Here is a 17,165-nt window from a genome sequence, read left to right on the forward strand (position 1 = left end):
ACCTCCAGCACATCTCCTGATCCTAACCACCCGCTGTGTAAAATGTTCTTCCTCATGTTATCACTGTTACTTGCACCAATCATCTTAAATCAGTGTCCTTTACTTATCAATTCTTCCGCCAATGGGAACAATTTATACCTACCTACTTTGTTTAGATGGCTCATAATATTAAAAACCTCAATTAAATCATCTCTCAAGATTCCCCCTTGATTCCCATCGACTCCAGTTTTCCTCAAGCTCCTTGATGCCACACTCGGTCACATGCGGCCATGATGTCAAGGCCTGTCACTCTCACCTCGCCTTTGGAGTTCAGTTCTTTTGTCTATGTTTGAACTAAGGCTGTAATGAGGTCAGGAGCTGAGTGGTCCTGGCATAACCTAAATTGAGCATCAGTGAACAAGTTATTGCGAAAAAAGGGGTCTGACACCTCTGTTGATTACCTCTTCCATCACTTTGCTGATGATCAAGAGTAGACTTAATCAGCCAGGTTGAATTTGTCCTGCTTTTTGTTTACAGGATATGCCTGGGTAATTTTCCACACTACCAATTGATGCCAATGTTGTAGCTGTGCTGGAACAGCTTGATTACGGGTGCTGCAGAGTCAGCACAATTGCCAGAATATTGTCAGGGTCCAAAGCCTTTACTGTATCCAGTGCCTTTAGCTGTGTTTTGATTTCACATAGAGTGAATCGAATTAGCTGAAGATGGATATCTGTGATGTTGGGGACCTGCAAAGGTGGCCACGATGGTTCAGATATCTGTGAAGCTTCATCTTCTAGTGAGCTGTTTAATTGTCCACCACCATTCACGGCCAGATGTGGCATAACTGGAATATCCATTTTTAAAGAAACTCCTTCATTCTACAGGTCAATAAATGCATCAGTCATACAGACCATTTTAAGTAACAATAGCAGAAATTGAAAGCAATGAAGGAGGCTTGCATGCTATCCTGGCCAAGACACCGCTCTTGCATTGACTTGTGTTTTGCTACAAATATCCACAAACATCTACTCCCTCCACCATTGACACTTAATAGCAGCAGTGTGTACTATCTATAAGATGCACTGCACAAATTCACCAAAGGTCCTTACACAGCACCTTCCAATCCCATGACCATTTCCATCCAGAAGGACAAGGGCAACAGATACCACCACCTGCAAGTTCTCCGCCAAGCCACTCACAATCCTGACTTGGAAATATATCACCATTCCTTCGCAAAATCCTGGAGCTTTCTCCCTAACAGCATTGTGGGTCAACCCACAATACATGGACTGCAGCGATTCAAGAAGACAGTTCACCACCACCTTTTCAACTAGGGGTGGCAATAAATATTGGCCAGCCAGTGACACCCATGCCCAACAATTGAATAAAAAGATACATTCCTCCGTGAGAGAGGCCAATCTTTCATGATGGGAGCTCAAATGGTTGAGCTCCCAAGACAATATGGAACTTAAGATGGTGATAGACTCCTCCTACTGTTCCCCAAAAGGTCCACATTCCAGCTCTGGAGGATCATCGTGACTTTCCTCACTCCTCTGAGGGAGGCTCTGTGTTGATGTCTCTGATTCTGACACCTCTCCCTGCACTCTGGTGCTGTGTGCTGCATCCAGGGGTCAGGGTCAGGAGCACTGTGTGGGCCTGCAACCTGAACCAACCCGCACTCTTAAAAGACACTCCTGAAAAATTGGAAACCCCGGAGCAGGATCCAGATTCCTGGAATAGAGATCTGGCTGCCATGTTAAAAAGAGCTCCCAGGAGGACTGGACAAAAAAAAACCCAGCCAGTTAGCTCAGTTTCTCTCTCCAGAGATGCTCCATGACTAGCTAGATGAGTGCAGCAAGAGCAGAAAATGCTGGAAAATCTCAGCAGGTCTGATAGCATCTGGAGAGAGAATAGAGCCAATGACCAGAATTCTCCAGCTGTTTATGCCCTGTTGCTCCTGCCAGAGAGAATGGAGAATTTGGCACTCAGCCAGATCTCTGTTCACTGCAGCAGGTTGGAAGAATCCTGCCAGTGTGAACACTCAGGGAATCCTGCCCCATGTTTTGAGTCTGGATGACCCTACCCTCTCTGTTCTCTCTTCACAGATGCTGTCAGACCTGCTGGGATTTTCAGCATGATTGTTTTGTTTTTGTTTCATCATGCAAACCAGCCTCCCATCCCTTGACTCTATCCACACCTCCTGCTGCCTCAGGAAAGCAGCCAGCATAATTAAGGACCCCACGCACCCCAGGCATTCTCTATTCCACCTTCTTCCGTCAGTAAAAAGATACAAAATTCTGAAGATTTTCGCAGAATCCGACAGTGCGGAAGGTGGCCATTTGGCCCATCAAGTTTGCACCAACCATAATCCCCACCCAAGGTCTATTCCCATACCCCCATGCATTTATCCCACCTAATCCCCTGACACTAAGGGTCAAGTTAGCATGGCCAATCCGCCCATGTTTGGGAGGAAACCCACACAGACACGGGGAGAACATGCAGACTCCGCACACACAGTGACCCAAGCCGGGAATCGAACCCAGACCCTGGCACTGTGAGGCAGCAGTGCTAACCACCCGTGCCACCCAAGTTCTGAGTGTTTGGGGTTGGCAGCATCCAAACCAATCCACACTGTTGATCCAGAGTGATCCCTGCCCAGGTGGTACCCAGTAACCACCCAGTCCCAGCAAACAGACACCATCCACCCTCCAGCCCCACCCCCAACTAGCAGAACACCCCCCCCCCCCCCCCGCGACTCCCCTCAACCCTTCAGCCCATCCAAGGAAGGGAGGGAGGAGGCGGAGCGTGCGCGCGCTGGCGGCGGGGGTGCGCGCGGTGCTGGCGGGGGCGCGGGTAGTGCGCGCTCGTGCGCGGGACGGGGCAGAAGCAGCGATGAGCGAGCGGCGGAGCAGCGAGCACAGGAATTACAGCGGCTGCAAACGGCCTCGGAATGGGGGCAATAAGGTGGCGGTAGTCCTCGGCGCCCAGTGGGGGGATGAGGGCAAGGGCAAGGTGGTCGATCTGCTGGCTACCGATGCTGACATTGTGTGCAGGTGCCAGGTAAGGCCAGCTCTCCCAGAGCCACAAGTCAGTCAGTGGAGCCCTGAGAGGGAGAGACACATCGCCTTCACTGCAGCAAGTCACCCACCCTAGGACAGAACCTGCTGTCCAAACTTTGTCTGAAAGTTTATAACTTTTTCCTCTCATACAGTGTGATTTTGAAGCCTGTGACAGCAGCCTGTGAGCAGTCAGTCACCCAGTCCTGCAAATGAAATGCTACTTTTAAAAAAAAATCATAACTAAAAATAGACCTGTATTTTGTTTAGCTTAAAAACTAGCCTCTGATTCAAGCAAGGTCGATCGTCCTCTGACGCAGTTGTAACTGATAGTTAAGGCAGAGGTTTTAACAGTTCTGAGAGCCAGCATATGCTGCACTGGAATAAATATCAGGCTGACTCAAGCATGCATTTTCTTTCAAACTGTGGAGACAATTTTAGTTTTGATTATACAGATATGAACTTGATGATGATGTTGTAGCTAAAGTGCATGTCAGTAAGATGAATGAACTTTTTTTTATTCCCAAGTGCAGAGTCATTGAAAGATACATTCATGTTCGAAGGAGGTAATTTTAGCTCAAATTAATTCACCTATAGAGAAAAAAATCTAGTCACCCCATGCATCTGCCTCTTAAATAAGTACAAGACAGCATGGTTGTTAATTATGCTCTCTCACAGCACCAGGGACTCGGGTTCAGTTCCCGGCTTGGGTCACTGTCTGTGCAGAGAATGCATCTTCTCCCCGTGTCTGCGTGGGTTCCACAGTGGTTAGCACTGCTGCCTCTCAGCACCAGGGACCTGGGTTCAATTCCTGATTTGGGTCACTGTCTATGCGGAGTCTGCATCTTTTTTCCCCGTGTCTGCATGGGTTTCACACTGGCACATTGGTTAGCATTGCTGCCTCATAGCACTAGGGACGCAGGTTCAGTTCCTGGCTTGAGTCACTGTCTGTGCAGAGTCTGCATGTTTTCCCTGTGTCTGTGTGGGTGTCCTCTGGGTACTCTGGTTTCCTCTCACAGACCAAACGATGCGTTGGTTAGGTGCATTGGTCATGCTAAGTTCTCCCTCAGTGTATCTGAACAGGCGCCAGAGTGTGGCAACTAGGGGATTTTCACAGTAACTTCATTGCGGTGTTAATGTAAGTTGTTTAAAGTTGACTTATTAGTGTCACATTAATACTTCAGTGAAGTTACTGTGAAAATCCCCTATTTAGAATCATACAGTGCAGAAGGAGGCTATTCGGCCCATCATGTCTGCACGACCATAATCTCAGCCTTATCTCCATAACTCCATGCATTCACCCTAGTTAGTCCCCTGACATTAAACAGCAATTTAGATAATCCACCTAACCCCCACATCTTTGGACTGCAGACACAACGAGAATGTGCCGTGAAGCATTAGTGCTAACCACTGTGCCACCATGCTGCCCCTATTTGTGACACTAATAAATTTTAAAAGAATGTTATCCAACCCAGAAATTTGTTAGGTTTTGCACATTACTTGGAGAACTTCCTTCAATTTTCCTTTTGTTTGTTTGAACGTGATTCTTAAAATCGGAATAGATTTCTGTCACCCCAAAGCCTTAGCTGCAGAACAAATGGTATCACCATTTGCCGTTGACTGAAATTACTGGTTACAAGTTTGTACTTTGTCAAAAATTGATACAGTATCAATGAGCAGAAAGCTAGTAAACCCACAACTACTTTTCAACATTTACAACATCACCTTTTCCTTGTTTCGATAAAAGAAATGTTGCTTTAAATGGAAATGTTTTGGCTGCAAAATATTTTACCTCTTACGTTTATGTTCAGATTCTTGCCTGTAGAGAATCCTTAACTAAACAACTGTGTTTATGTGATACAGTAAAAAGTCTCATAACACCAGGTTAAAGTCCAATAGGCAAGCACCTGATGAAGGAGCAGCGCTCTGAAAACTCGTGACTCCAAATAAACCTATTGGACTTTCTCACAGCACCATAAACCTGGTGTGAGACTTCTTACTGTGCTTACCCCAATCCAACGCTGGCATCTCCACATCATGTTTGCATGATGACGTTCAATGGAGAGGAGCAGCAAGTAACTTTCAGCAAGTGGAGTTCAGTATTCATAAGTTGAATGGCCTACACTCAGGCTGTCCCTTTGTTCATGGGTCTGGCATGAGAGCTACCATTTGAAAATGCTCGAAAAGACTTGCAGCTAAAAAGTATACCAATCTCTCTTTCTAGGGTTCCTGTCTGTGACTGTGATATAGAGCAGTTGGTTGTGTCGTTTGAGAGCCTTTATTCCTTAGCCTGGCTGTGAATACCTTCACGTTTGACATTCACTTGGACTAAGAGTAGTGTGTCTAGCAGGTCATGGAGAGGTGAAGCTTTGGTTTAGAGAGCTCTGCCTTTCATTTTCTTCATCAGAACAATTCAAGAAGAAGCAATGATGAAAGTAGACATTTCTAACTGGAACCAGCATAGCAGCCAGCTGCCGGTGACACCAGCTACAAGCAGGTGCTAACCAGCTCTCCTGAGAATCTGGCTTCCTGAAAGTAAAGATTAGAGCCCAGAAAAGCACTGGACTAAGGGAAAAACTGACTAACATTGGCAAGCAGCACACTGTAGGGTTTAGAGATTATCTAATGTCATCAACAAAGTCTCAAGGTAATGCAGTAAAGAATAATCTTAAAGGGAAACTGTTTTGTCAAACCATGATCTGTGATCAAACCAGCTAGCCAATGTCATATTTTTTATAACTAGCGCACACACGTTAAAAGCATTTATTTTAAAAGTGATGCATTATCTTTTATTGAGCAAATGCAATGTTCTTAAACTAAGCAGTTTCTTCCAGTCCTGCTGTGTTGATTGTGGATACGCCTCCAGTGAGTTTGTGGATTAGGTACTCTTCTATGATATGATGCACAGGTTGCTCTCTCCCGCAGGCACATGGGACTGGCGCTAATGCCACATCTGTAAAAGATGGCCAAGCAGGAGCCGTGGTCGGTCCTGAACCTGTTGAGGGTGGACCACTATTTCCTTGGAAGGTTGAACCAGGTAGCTGTTGGGTTGGGTTTGGTCCACCTCGTGTCCAACGAGGGGCATACACACAATGGGTCGTACTGGGGCTGCTCTTGGTTGTTCGAGATTGGCCTAGTGCTTCATGTCGTTAGTGTGTGCCTAAACTGGACAAGATACTGGGCAAGACAACAGTTCAGTGACTATCGCTGATTGCTGTGCAGACACATGGATTTGGGCCGGTGTCTGTGAGAGTTTGCACATTCTCCCCGTGCTTGCGTGGGTTTTCTCCGGGTGCTCTGGTTTCCTCCCACACCCCAAAGATGTGCTGTTAGGCTGATTGGCAGGAATAAATTGTCCCTAAATCAGTTTCCCTCAATCTGGATGGCCATAAAACATTAGACAAGGGTCGTGGGTAGAGAGGTGGACTGGTGGTGTTGAGATGGCGGCGTGGGCTCGTTGGGCCGAAGGGCCTGTTTCCCGAGCTGATTTTGTTCTTTGTTCTTAGGTATTTGTTTGTCATGTCCGATCATTCCCACTCATTTGTCCGGGTAGTGTTTGCAATGGATTCCTGTGTGGGACGGTTTTTCCAGATCAGCCTTGGTGATGAGAGTCATACTTTGGGCGGGCTGATTAGATCAGCAAGAAGTGGCAAGTGGGGAGAACTGAACTTTTTCTATCGTATTGTGGATTGTTGTAAGGCTTGCCTGAATAAGCTAATAAATAAATTCCAAAGAAAACTTACACAGAGGTCTGAACAACCCCCACCCACCACTCTGCTCCGTCTCGCTGAACTGGTTCTCTCATTCAACAATCTCTCCTTTAACTCGCCTCACTTCCTCCAAATAAAGGGTATGGGCATCCGCATGCTCCCAGTTATGCCTGCCTCTTTATGGGTTATGTGGAGCGTTCCCTGTTCCAATTCTATTCCGGCCTCCTCCCATAATTCCTTTGACAACTATTTTGGTGCCACTTAGTGCTCTTGTTTGGTCCTTGAGAAATTTATTAATTTTGCTTCCAATTTCCACCCCTCTATCACCTTCACATGGTCGAACTCTGACATTTCTCTTCCCTTGACGACTTTGTCTCCATTTCTGGAGATAACCTGTCCACCAGTATCCATTGCAAGCCCACCAACTCCCAAAACTACCTTGACTACAGCTCTTCACACCCCACATCCTGTAAAGACTCCATCCTATTCTCGTAGTTCCTTCACCTCCACCACATCTATTCTGATGATGCCACTTTCCAAAATAGTGCTGACAATATGTCTTCCTTCTTCCTCGATCGTAGTTTTTCACCCGGGCCGCTGCTCTCACCCCCTCCCCTCTGTCCTAGAACTAGGATAGAGTCCCCCTTGTCCTCACTTTTCACTCCATCAGTCTCTGCATTCAAAGGATCAGCCTGCACCATTTCTGTCAACTCCAGCTTGATGCCATCACTCAATACATCTTCCTCTCACTCCCCTGTCAGCAGTCTGCAGGGACTGTTCCTCCCGGGCCTCCATCGCACCCAACACCTCACTCCCCTGCCTATGGCATCTTCCCATGTAATCGCAGAAAGTGCAACACTGTCCCTTTACCTGCTCACTGCCAATGTCTTAAACACCCCTTTCAGCGCTTCACATGCATCTCCTTCAATCTGGTCTATTGCAATCACTACTTCCAGTGCGGTCCACTCTGCATCAGAGAGACGAAATGCAGACTGGGTGACCGTTTTGCTGAATAACTTTGGTTCATTTGCAAGCAGATCCAGACCTTTCTGTTGCTTACCACTTCAACACACCATCCTGCTCTCCTGCCCACATGTCCGTCCTTAGCCTTTCGCAATGTTCTAGTGAACCCCAATGCAAACTGGAGGAACATCACTTCTGATTGGGTACTTTACAGCTTTCTGGACTGAACATCGAGTTAAACAACTTCAGAGCATGAACTCTCCCCTCTACCTTCACCCTATTTCCATTTATCTTATTTCATTCTGTTTCCTCTTTTCGTCTCTTGTGCCATTTTATCCTTTTCTTTCTCTTCCATTTTTCCACTTCTCCATTCCTGATTCCTGATCTCATTCTTGCCTCCACCACCATTTTCAGGCCAACTGCTTTAACCATCTGTGCCTCAATTCTGCCATTCACACATTCTGATCTTTTAATCAACACTTTAAGCACCTCCCTCTGCTGACTTTATCCTCAGTTACATTCCCTTTGTCCTTTTACAGCCCACCACCACTCCCCCCGCCCCCCCCCCCCCCCCCACCATCATATTATAAACCTTTTCTGATTTTCTTTGCCCTTAGCTCTGACAAAGGGTCCTCCAGACTCGAAACATTGGCTCTATTTTCTCTCCACAGATGCTGTCAGACCTGCTGAGATTTTCCAGCATTTTCGTTTTTGTTTCAGATTCCAGCATCCGTATTATTTTGCTTTTATCCAAAGAAAGCTGAATGATAAGAGCCCACACAAGGAATCCTAGTCAAAGTCCCAGAGCCAAAGTGAAGAATTAATTAGTTGTTTATGGAATTTTTTTAATTTGGTTTCATTGGTCAAGCAGCATTGTCTCTGAGGGAAGAGTATTTTTCAGTGAACTTCAGACATGACAGCCAACTGCATTTTCGCCAGATTTGTGATTCTTTCTGAAATGTCTGAACTTCAGTTTAAATTTCTACTTGAACTTGACCTTAAAGCTTCTATATTGCCCACACCAGTGTTTGCCCTATTTCTAAAGTGGTTAGATTAGCAGTTCTTTATACATGCACAACACAACAGTTAACCCATTATAGGGCGAGTCGGTGGCACAGGGTTAGCACGGCGGTCTCACAGCGCCAGGGACCTGGGTTCAATTCCGGCCTCGGGTCACTATCTGTGTGGTGTTTGCATGTTCTCCCCGTGTCTGTGTGGTTTTCCTCCGGGTGCTCCGTTTTCCTGCCACAGCCCAAAGTGAGAACTCCCAGCCACCTGACGGCTGTCCCGGAAGCTTGCAGCTTTTGCTACAAATAAACCTGTTTGGACCCTAAGCTGGTGTTGTGGGATTTCTTTCTGTTTTACTCCAGTCCAACACCGGCATCTCCACATCACATTCCAAAGTGTGCAGGTTAGGTGGATTGGCCATGCTAAATTGCCCCTTAGTGTCAGGGGGATTAGCAGGCAAATACATGGGGTTATGGGGATAGTGCCTGGGTGGGATTGTTGTCAATGCTGGGTTAATGAGCTGAGTGGCCTCCTTCTGCACTGTAGGGTTTCTATGATTATTAGATTTTATGATAATTATATGGCATATGATCTTGAATAAACGCCCACATTATTTTTTTATCTGATTTCAGCATTATTGAAAGGAGAGTTACAGGATGATCTTGAGATAGAAAACTTGTCATTGAGCTCGGAACTGGGGCATTGCTGCCCCAGTGAACAAGCTGCAGTGTTCAAGCTCTACCACTGAGTGGTTGAAGCTGCTACTTAAAACAAAAAATAAAATACTGCAGATGCTGGAAATCTGAAATAATATCAAGAGTTGCTGGAAAAGCTCAGCAGGTATCACAGCATCTGTGGAGAGAGAAACGGAGTTAATGTTTCAATTCGGCATGACTTGTCTTCAGCAGAAGTGTCTAAGGATGAGTTATACAGATTTGAAATGTTATCACTGTTTGTCTCTCCACAGATTTTGCCAGTATCAGCAATATAGGAAAGAAAGTACATGGGTGAAAAATGAACAGGAATTTAGTGTAGTTATGGTAGGCTCCTAAGTAACATGTTACGGGGCCTTAACTACTTTAGACATCTACTTGGGATGAGAGAGCAATTGGATTTGAAGGAAGCCAAGAGATAACATAGTATTATGCCATGGATTGGATATTAATCATTACGTTAGGCCACTCAATGCAAATATGAAAGAATTACATCGCTGTAACTGCCTATTAATACATGTGTTGTACTTAGATTATAGGACAGCGTGGTGGTACAATGGCTAATACTGCTGCCTCACAGTGCCAGGGACCCAGGTTCGATTCTGGCATTGGGTGACAATGTGGAGTTTGCACGTTCTCCCAATATCTGCATGGGTTTCCTCCCACAGTTCAAAGATGCACAAGTTAGATGGATTGGCCATGCTAACTGCATAGAACTATGTGGATAAGAGGGAGGGGAGAGGGTCTAGGTGGAATGCTCTTTCGGAGAGTCAGTGCAGACTTGATGGGCCGGATGGCCTCTTTCTGCGCTGTAGGGATTCTGTGGTTTTATGATTTGTGTATTGATGCAGGTGTATTGGGCATTGTAACATGACAGGTTGTAAACGTAAATGCATATATTCCAGCAGTTGTAGTTGTGGGTTTAGAAAGTATGTTGTGCTCACTATTAAAAAATCAACCTTTCATTTGGAAGAGGGAGTGGCTCTGTTAAATTTATCACAATAACAAGAGTGAATTATGTGCTAATTGTTCACAATCTCAGTTGAACCAATCATTCATTTTGCATCTGTACGCACTGAATGCTTCTTTAATATTTTCTCATCAATCACCTTACCAGCCAATCAATGACTTTAAAGTTGGTAAGCTAGTCTATAACCTCCTGAACTGGTGTTATGGTAACTAGTCTCATATGGTCTCTGTAACTTTTTTGTTTTATTCCAGTTTCTTACCGATTTGATCTATTGCCCTTTAAAGAAGAAAACCTACTATCGTTGCCTGGTCTGGCCTACATGTCACCCCAGTGTCCTCTGGTTGGCTCTTGGTTACCCTCTGAAGTGCCCAGAATTCCATTGAATTGCATCAAACCTCTTCTCCAGTCCAAGATGTTAGCCCTCTGCCACCTTCCGAGGGCAACTGGAATTGGGCAGTAAATGCAAACTTTGCCACTGCCACCCACATTCAGATAATTAAAACAATTTTGTATTTTACACCATCTGTTTTATACAATCCTCCAATCTCATTGTAATGATGACTCTCGTGCATCCTGTTGCAACTTTCACATTGTTTTGCTTAGATATATAAATTTTTTTTGGACTTAGACCTTAGCACACCAGGGAAGTGCACTTTACGTAGTAACATTTTCAGTCAAGAGAAAGGTTTGGTCCATGTGCCTGCCTAACCACGTGATTCCCTTGGCACATTCCTGTTAACCCAGAATCTTATTTATTCATTCCTCTCATTAATTGACTATTTTTGCCTTGTTTCTTGTTCCACCACATCTGCTGGTAATCTATTCCATGTAGTTACCACTCTGTTGATAGAACTGTTCTTTTTAATTAATAATATAATAATTTTTCATGATAGTTAACTGTGGTAATATATTTGCAATTCTATAGCACTTTAATATATGAAATGCTCACGCAATAAATTAGGTTGAAAGGTAAAGAGGAACTTTATTTGTGATAATTTATCAGCTGATTAGCTATAGGAGAATGAGAAGATAAAATATAACAAACATCATAGCAGCCTTAATTATAACAAAATGACTTCCAGGACTACAGGCAAATTATTTAAGGCTACAAAAAAACAACTATTTATGTGGAAATTGATGTGCATTGTAAGTGGTTCATAAATTGTGCTAAAATGTCAATGTTTTCTTTTCCGGTACATAAAGTTATAAATTATGTGGCAACAGTTCAAGTGAAATACATGGTTATGGCTTTAAAAGAGCTGTGGGACCTTTATTTTCATTTGAGAGGGCAGATAGGGCCTTGGTTCAATGTCTTGTTGGAAAGACAGCACCGCTGACAGTGCAGCACTCCCCCATTACTGCACTGGAGTGCCAGCTATGTCTTACAAGTGGGACTAGAACGCACTTTTTTAATTGAGAGGTGAGAGTGTTAGCACACAGCAAAGATAAATTTGTTTTGCTTAGTGAAGAATATACCCAGCACCTGTTTCGTACAGCAATGCACTGCAAATTGACTGCTGTCACTTACGTTGCCCGTTGCAACCTGAAATAGCAATATTCAGGCCTGCTGCAATCTTCAGAGCCGTAGACAAAGAACGCTTTGACCTCGTGCAGGGCTGTAATTCAGTCATGTTTGAAACAGTTACAAAGCTCTGCCATGGTCTCTCTAAAGTTGCTGTTGCGTTAACTGGAAATAAAGGGTGGGATTTTCCAGCCAGACGCGCCTCAAGGCCAGAAAATCCCGCCCGAGGTCAGCGGACTTCTGTATGGTCCGTGCATGGTCTGTGTCCCGCCCGCTACACTTCCTGTGGCAATTGCAATTCTGTGGTGACAGACAATTCCTGGAATTGTCTTTATTGATCAAATAACTGCACAATATATGACCTCAGCAGAGGAGCCAGAAATGAGCCTAAAATCTGCACCCAGTTTAAAACAGATATATAGAGACGTACCTGGGATGTATTTGAAAATTTATTTAAATAACCTTGTTGTCACCTCCTTCACAGCCAAAGATTTGCAGGTAACTGTTAGAATAACGGGCGGCACAGTAGCACAGTGGTTAGCACTGCTGCTTTACAGCTCTTCTGGATCCAATTCCCGGCTCGGGTCACTGTTTGTTTGGAGTTTGCAAATTCTCCTCGTGTCTGCGTGGGTTTCTCTGGATGCTCCAGTTTTCTCCCACAGTCCAAAAGATGTTCCAGTTAGGTTGATTGGCCATACTAAAATTGTGCTTAGCGTCCTGAGATGCGCGAGTTAGAGGGATTATTGGGTAAATATGTAGGGATATAGGTTTAGGGTCTGGGTGGGATTGTGATCAGTGCAGACACGATGGGCCAAATAGCCTTTTTCTGTACAGTAGAGTTTCTATGATTCTTTCTACGAATAATCAATTACCACGCTCAAATTTAATCCATTTGCAAAACTCCATATTTAAGCCCAAAAATCCTAATTTACAAGTATTTGTTGGGCTTCTGTTGTCTTGGGCGACTAAACTTTCCTTCAATCAATGTTGAGGCCTATACAATTCCAGAGTATTTAAATCATAATACAAAATTTACAAGTTCTGTGCTGATTTTATGTCAGAAAAATGGGGGTCCAAGAGTTGAATTTATACATATATAAGATGTTCGGTTATGTCTTTGGGAATAGTGCACGTGTCTGTTTCTTATTTTATTCATTGGTAGGTTCATGGTCCTTACATGAAAATCAAAGAGGTTTGTACACATGAGCAGCACCATATTCCTGTTTATCTGGGCAATGTATCCAGCCCAGCCCTCCCTTGTGGAATAGCTAAAGGTCAAATTGGAGTCGCAAGGAAGAACATGAGAAGGTCAGTTAAATGTTTCAGTTGTTGGCAGTCATACAAGAGCTAATGTCAAGTCACCAATCACACCTGACGTTTCAAGATTTCTTTGCATGTTGAAGATGTTTTTTAAAAACTCATTCAGAAGCCCAAGCATGTTATTTAGAAGTAGAAAAATCTGCAATACTGTCTGCATTTTTATGTGACTTGCTGTACACCCCAGGAACAAATGGTAGAAAAAGTCAGATCAAGTGAAACAACACAGTTTGCTATTAGGGAAGGATGTTTCTAAGCCAATTTGTGTTTCCTGGAATTAATTAATAAGATGTACCAAAATGTAAATCAGTTTAGCATGTCTCACCAAGAGTGCAAGTATGCATAATATGTGCATGTATACAAATATATATGTTTTAGAATTATCGGCATTGCCATAATGTACAGGTTTTAAGTACTAAAGCCTGCTTCCTCGCTCAGCCAGGCAGCAGTGGTTTGTAGTATAACTATTGTTAGTCAAGTGTATGATATACAGATAAGAAATAATTTGGTGCATGTTACACAGAGAAGTGAACAAAGATACCACAGAGCTGTTCAAGTATGCTTTCTTATTCACAATACCTTAGAAACCTGGACTTTATTAAATAACATTTTTGTCCACAAGCTCTCAGTTTTCCACACAAAAATGCACGATAATCTGTCCTCTCTGTAATGAAAACATTAAGTGGCAATAAAACAACATGCAGGGGTAGATTTTGACCAGGAGGGAAAATAATCCTGCAAATATATTCAGGACCACCAGATGTCTCAAAGTGCTTTACAGCCAGTGAAGTACTTACGAAATGTTGTCACCGTTGCTATGTTGGAAACACAGCAGCCAGTTTGCGCTCAGCAAACTCCCACATACAGCAATGTAATGATGACCAGTTAAGCTGTTTTTGTGATGTTGATTGAGGGATAAATATTGGCTAGAATACCAGGAATAACTCCCCTGCTCCTCTTCAAAATAACACTATGGGATCTTTTACAACAACATGCGTAGGCAGATGGGGCTTCAGTTTAACATCTCATCTGAAAGATGGTACCTCAGACAGTGCAGTACTCCCTCAGTATTGCACTGAAGTGTGAACCTTAATTTCTGTGCTCAAGCCCTGAAATGGAAACAAGAATCTTAAAGTGTAACACCTTTAATCGCAGTTGTGACTCAGGTGAGACTGAGCCAGAGTTCAAATCAATGTAGGGAGCTCTACAAAAGCTCCAGGCTCTTCTAACTATTACTATCTGAATAAAGTATGCCAGTCTACTACCTAAAACTGACAAGAGTAACATCAGTAAGGTAAGGATGCCAGAGTCTTGAAGGACGAATGCCAGCATAAGGTAAGTGCTGGGGAGGAGATTTGGCACCTGTACTCATACCATGCATAAGAGGCATAACTAGGAAAGCTAAGGACTCCTTGAGGAACTTGGAGAAGCACTCCTTTTTCTGGTTCACAAGAATATATTACATTATCAAATTTGCCTTGTCCCCACCAATAGTTGCTCTGTCTGAGCTTCCCAAATCCAGGTTAAAATTCTGGTGTTGATGGCATCCTTGTAATGGGAATCTTGAATACAAAATAGACCTGCTTTCCAGGGGTGGATGGCCCTTCTTTGCTTGTTCTCAGGTAACAGCCAAGGGGGTGTTACGAAGGGGAGGTTGATCTCCTCTCTGAGAACTAACACTCAATCACTCAAAGAGAAGTACCTCTCTTCATAATCTGTTAAAGAGTTTGTGAGAAGAGGGATTATCTGCCCTTCAACAGCTTTTAGTGGTCAAATCGAAATAACCACCTGAGACTCTTTGTATAATCAACAAATAACATTTTATTTTTATCTAACTAACAGTAAACAGGTTAACTAAGCTATTAACCAGCTGAATAAACATTATTCTAATGGAATACTGTTTAGATAATTACAATTCCCACCTTATCAACAAAAAAGAAAATAGAATCTTTAGTCACACTCAAAATGTAATCAGGTTTGTCGTCTTCTGGATTCTTCTTTGCCAATTTCTTCTGTTTTCGCTGTATTCTATTGATACCTTTACAGTTGGATGAGGCTTTCTTTTAAGACATAAATGTGACTGTTACACTGTTAGAGAGTTGCTCTCTGTGGTGCCTCTCTGTCTCTGTCTAGCTATAATCTGTGGCAGACAGGTGGTTTTCTGGCCAATTTCTGGAGCTGGATTTATATTCCTGATGACATCCCAAAAACACCCCCAATAGGATTGGTTTACAGGTTATCAAAACTTCGAATTTAAATTGGATACACCGCTGCCATTCAAATGCCTATTTAAAATTGATTGGTAAAACTTCAAAATCATGTTCTGATTCAAATGCCTAAAGTCTGTTGCCAAGGCAACCCTGTTGTTAGTGCCTCCAATACATTGTTTCAGTCATATTGTTTCAGTCTATGTACTTGGTGTACCTACCAAGTACATAGACTCTCCACACAAAGCAAACTATCTTTTTTAAACAGACAATACTATTTTACAACTCTCAGCATTTTTACAATTTTTTATAATTTTACAAACACTAACTTTACAACAGGGATGAGGACACTATTATGTGATACCACTCCGACCTGTGACTTGTTGAAAATAAATATTTCTAAATTGAATTTCATCTCCAAATTCTTTGTATCTGCAAACATAGGTGGATTGGTCACAGTAAATTGACCCATGTATCAGGGGATTAGTAGGGTGAATGTGTGGGGTGATGGGGATAGAGCCTGGGTAGGATTGTGTTTGGTGCAGACTCGATGGGCCAAATGGCCTCCTTCTGCACTGTAGGGATTCTGTGATGATGATTCTTTGCATGCTTGATGTTATGTTACACCCTCACCCTTTGGAAGTCGTCTGGTGGTTCACACCTTGGGAGCCCCACCGGTTGTATCACCAATTGGTCGTGTTATAATTCTCCAGTTAAATTGCCAAGCTCAGCTGTGCAACTATAGGGAGTTGCTAATTGAGGACCTGCCAATTTCTTAAGGGCAGAACTAAAAACTAAGTACTCTGGATTCTGGACTTGCTCATAAGCCTGTCACAAGTTGCCTTTAGATCAATGCTGGCAAAAGTGTGGAGGCAGGTGTTCCTCCCTTTTAACTCTGGCAAGAATCGAAAAAAGAGGGGGGAAATGTGTAAAAGTCTGAAAAAAAATTCAAAGATCGAAAATGTTCTACAGCAGAAGAAAGAGGAACAGATTAGAAAAACAACTCATTAACAAGATAATGCACAGTGACGATTATAATACAGAAGTATTACAACTAAGCTATTTTAATTGCTTTTTTAATTTGGAATGCATTAAAGGAAATCTTAGCATTTAAAATCTTGAAGACCATCAGAATTAAAAGGAAAATTACAAATGCAGTACATATGCTTTACTTGTAAATATTATCAAGAATAAAATAAAAATCTCATTTAGTTTAATTGAAAAGCTATTTGGAGCTCTAGTGGAATTATTCCATACTGATGACATTTATTGTTTCAAATTGTAAGATGGTTTTCTTTACAATGTTTCTGCAAGTTCACTTGAAAATATTGTATTAATGTACACTTTTACAAATATGTAACACTTGTCAAAAGTGCTCTGTAAATGATCAGAAAAATTATTTCAGAATTCCTCGGGGAATATCTTCTGTATTTGGCCTAAATATTCCCAGAATTCCCAATTTAAAAATTGGGAATCCCATTCAGTATGGAGATCAGTGATGAACTGAACGCTGCTGATTTTATCCCAACCAATCCAATAGAAATAGGACAAGTTCAGGTTGGATGCCTGGTTTACATTCCATCCATTGTCATCTTTGTTTAAGTTCTGGAATGCTGCTAATCATGTGTACAGACTCTGAACTGCCACATTGCTCAAAGGTTACCAGTATTAGGGAGTCAATCTGTCTAAGGATTAAACTTTGGATACGATGGCCAAG

General features: G+C 43.0%; 1 protein-coding gene across 1 annotated transcript in view; it reads left to right on the forward strand.

Annotated features, from left to right (window-relative positions):
- The first annotated feature begins 2,847 nt into the window (after positions 1 to 2,847).
- The window catches only part of adss1 (adenylosuccinate synthase 1), a 47,360-nt gene continuing 33,042 nt past the window's right edge, over positions 2,848 to 17,165 (forward strand). Inside the window, exon 1 of the mRNA XM_080202606.1 lies at positions 2,848 to 3,042. Within this exon, the coding sequence (XP_080058732.1) occupies positions 2,875 to 3,042 (168 nt within the window). The 5' untranslated portion in view covers positions 2,848 to 2,874. The remainder of the gene's footprint in view (positions 3,043 to 17,165) is intronic.

Source organism: Carcharhinus amblyrhynchos, chromosome 14, assembly GCF_965287045.1.
Source record: "Carcharhinus amblyrhynchos chromosome 14, sCarAmb.v2.hapA, whole genome shotgun sequence".
Lineage (NCBI taxonomy): Eukaryota > Metazoa > Chordata > Chondrichthyes > Carcharhiniformes > Carcharhinidae > Carcharhinus > Carcharhinus amblyrhynchos.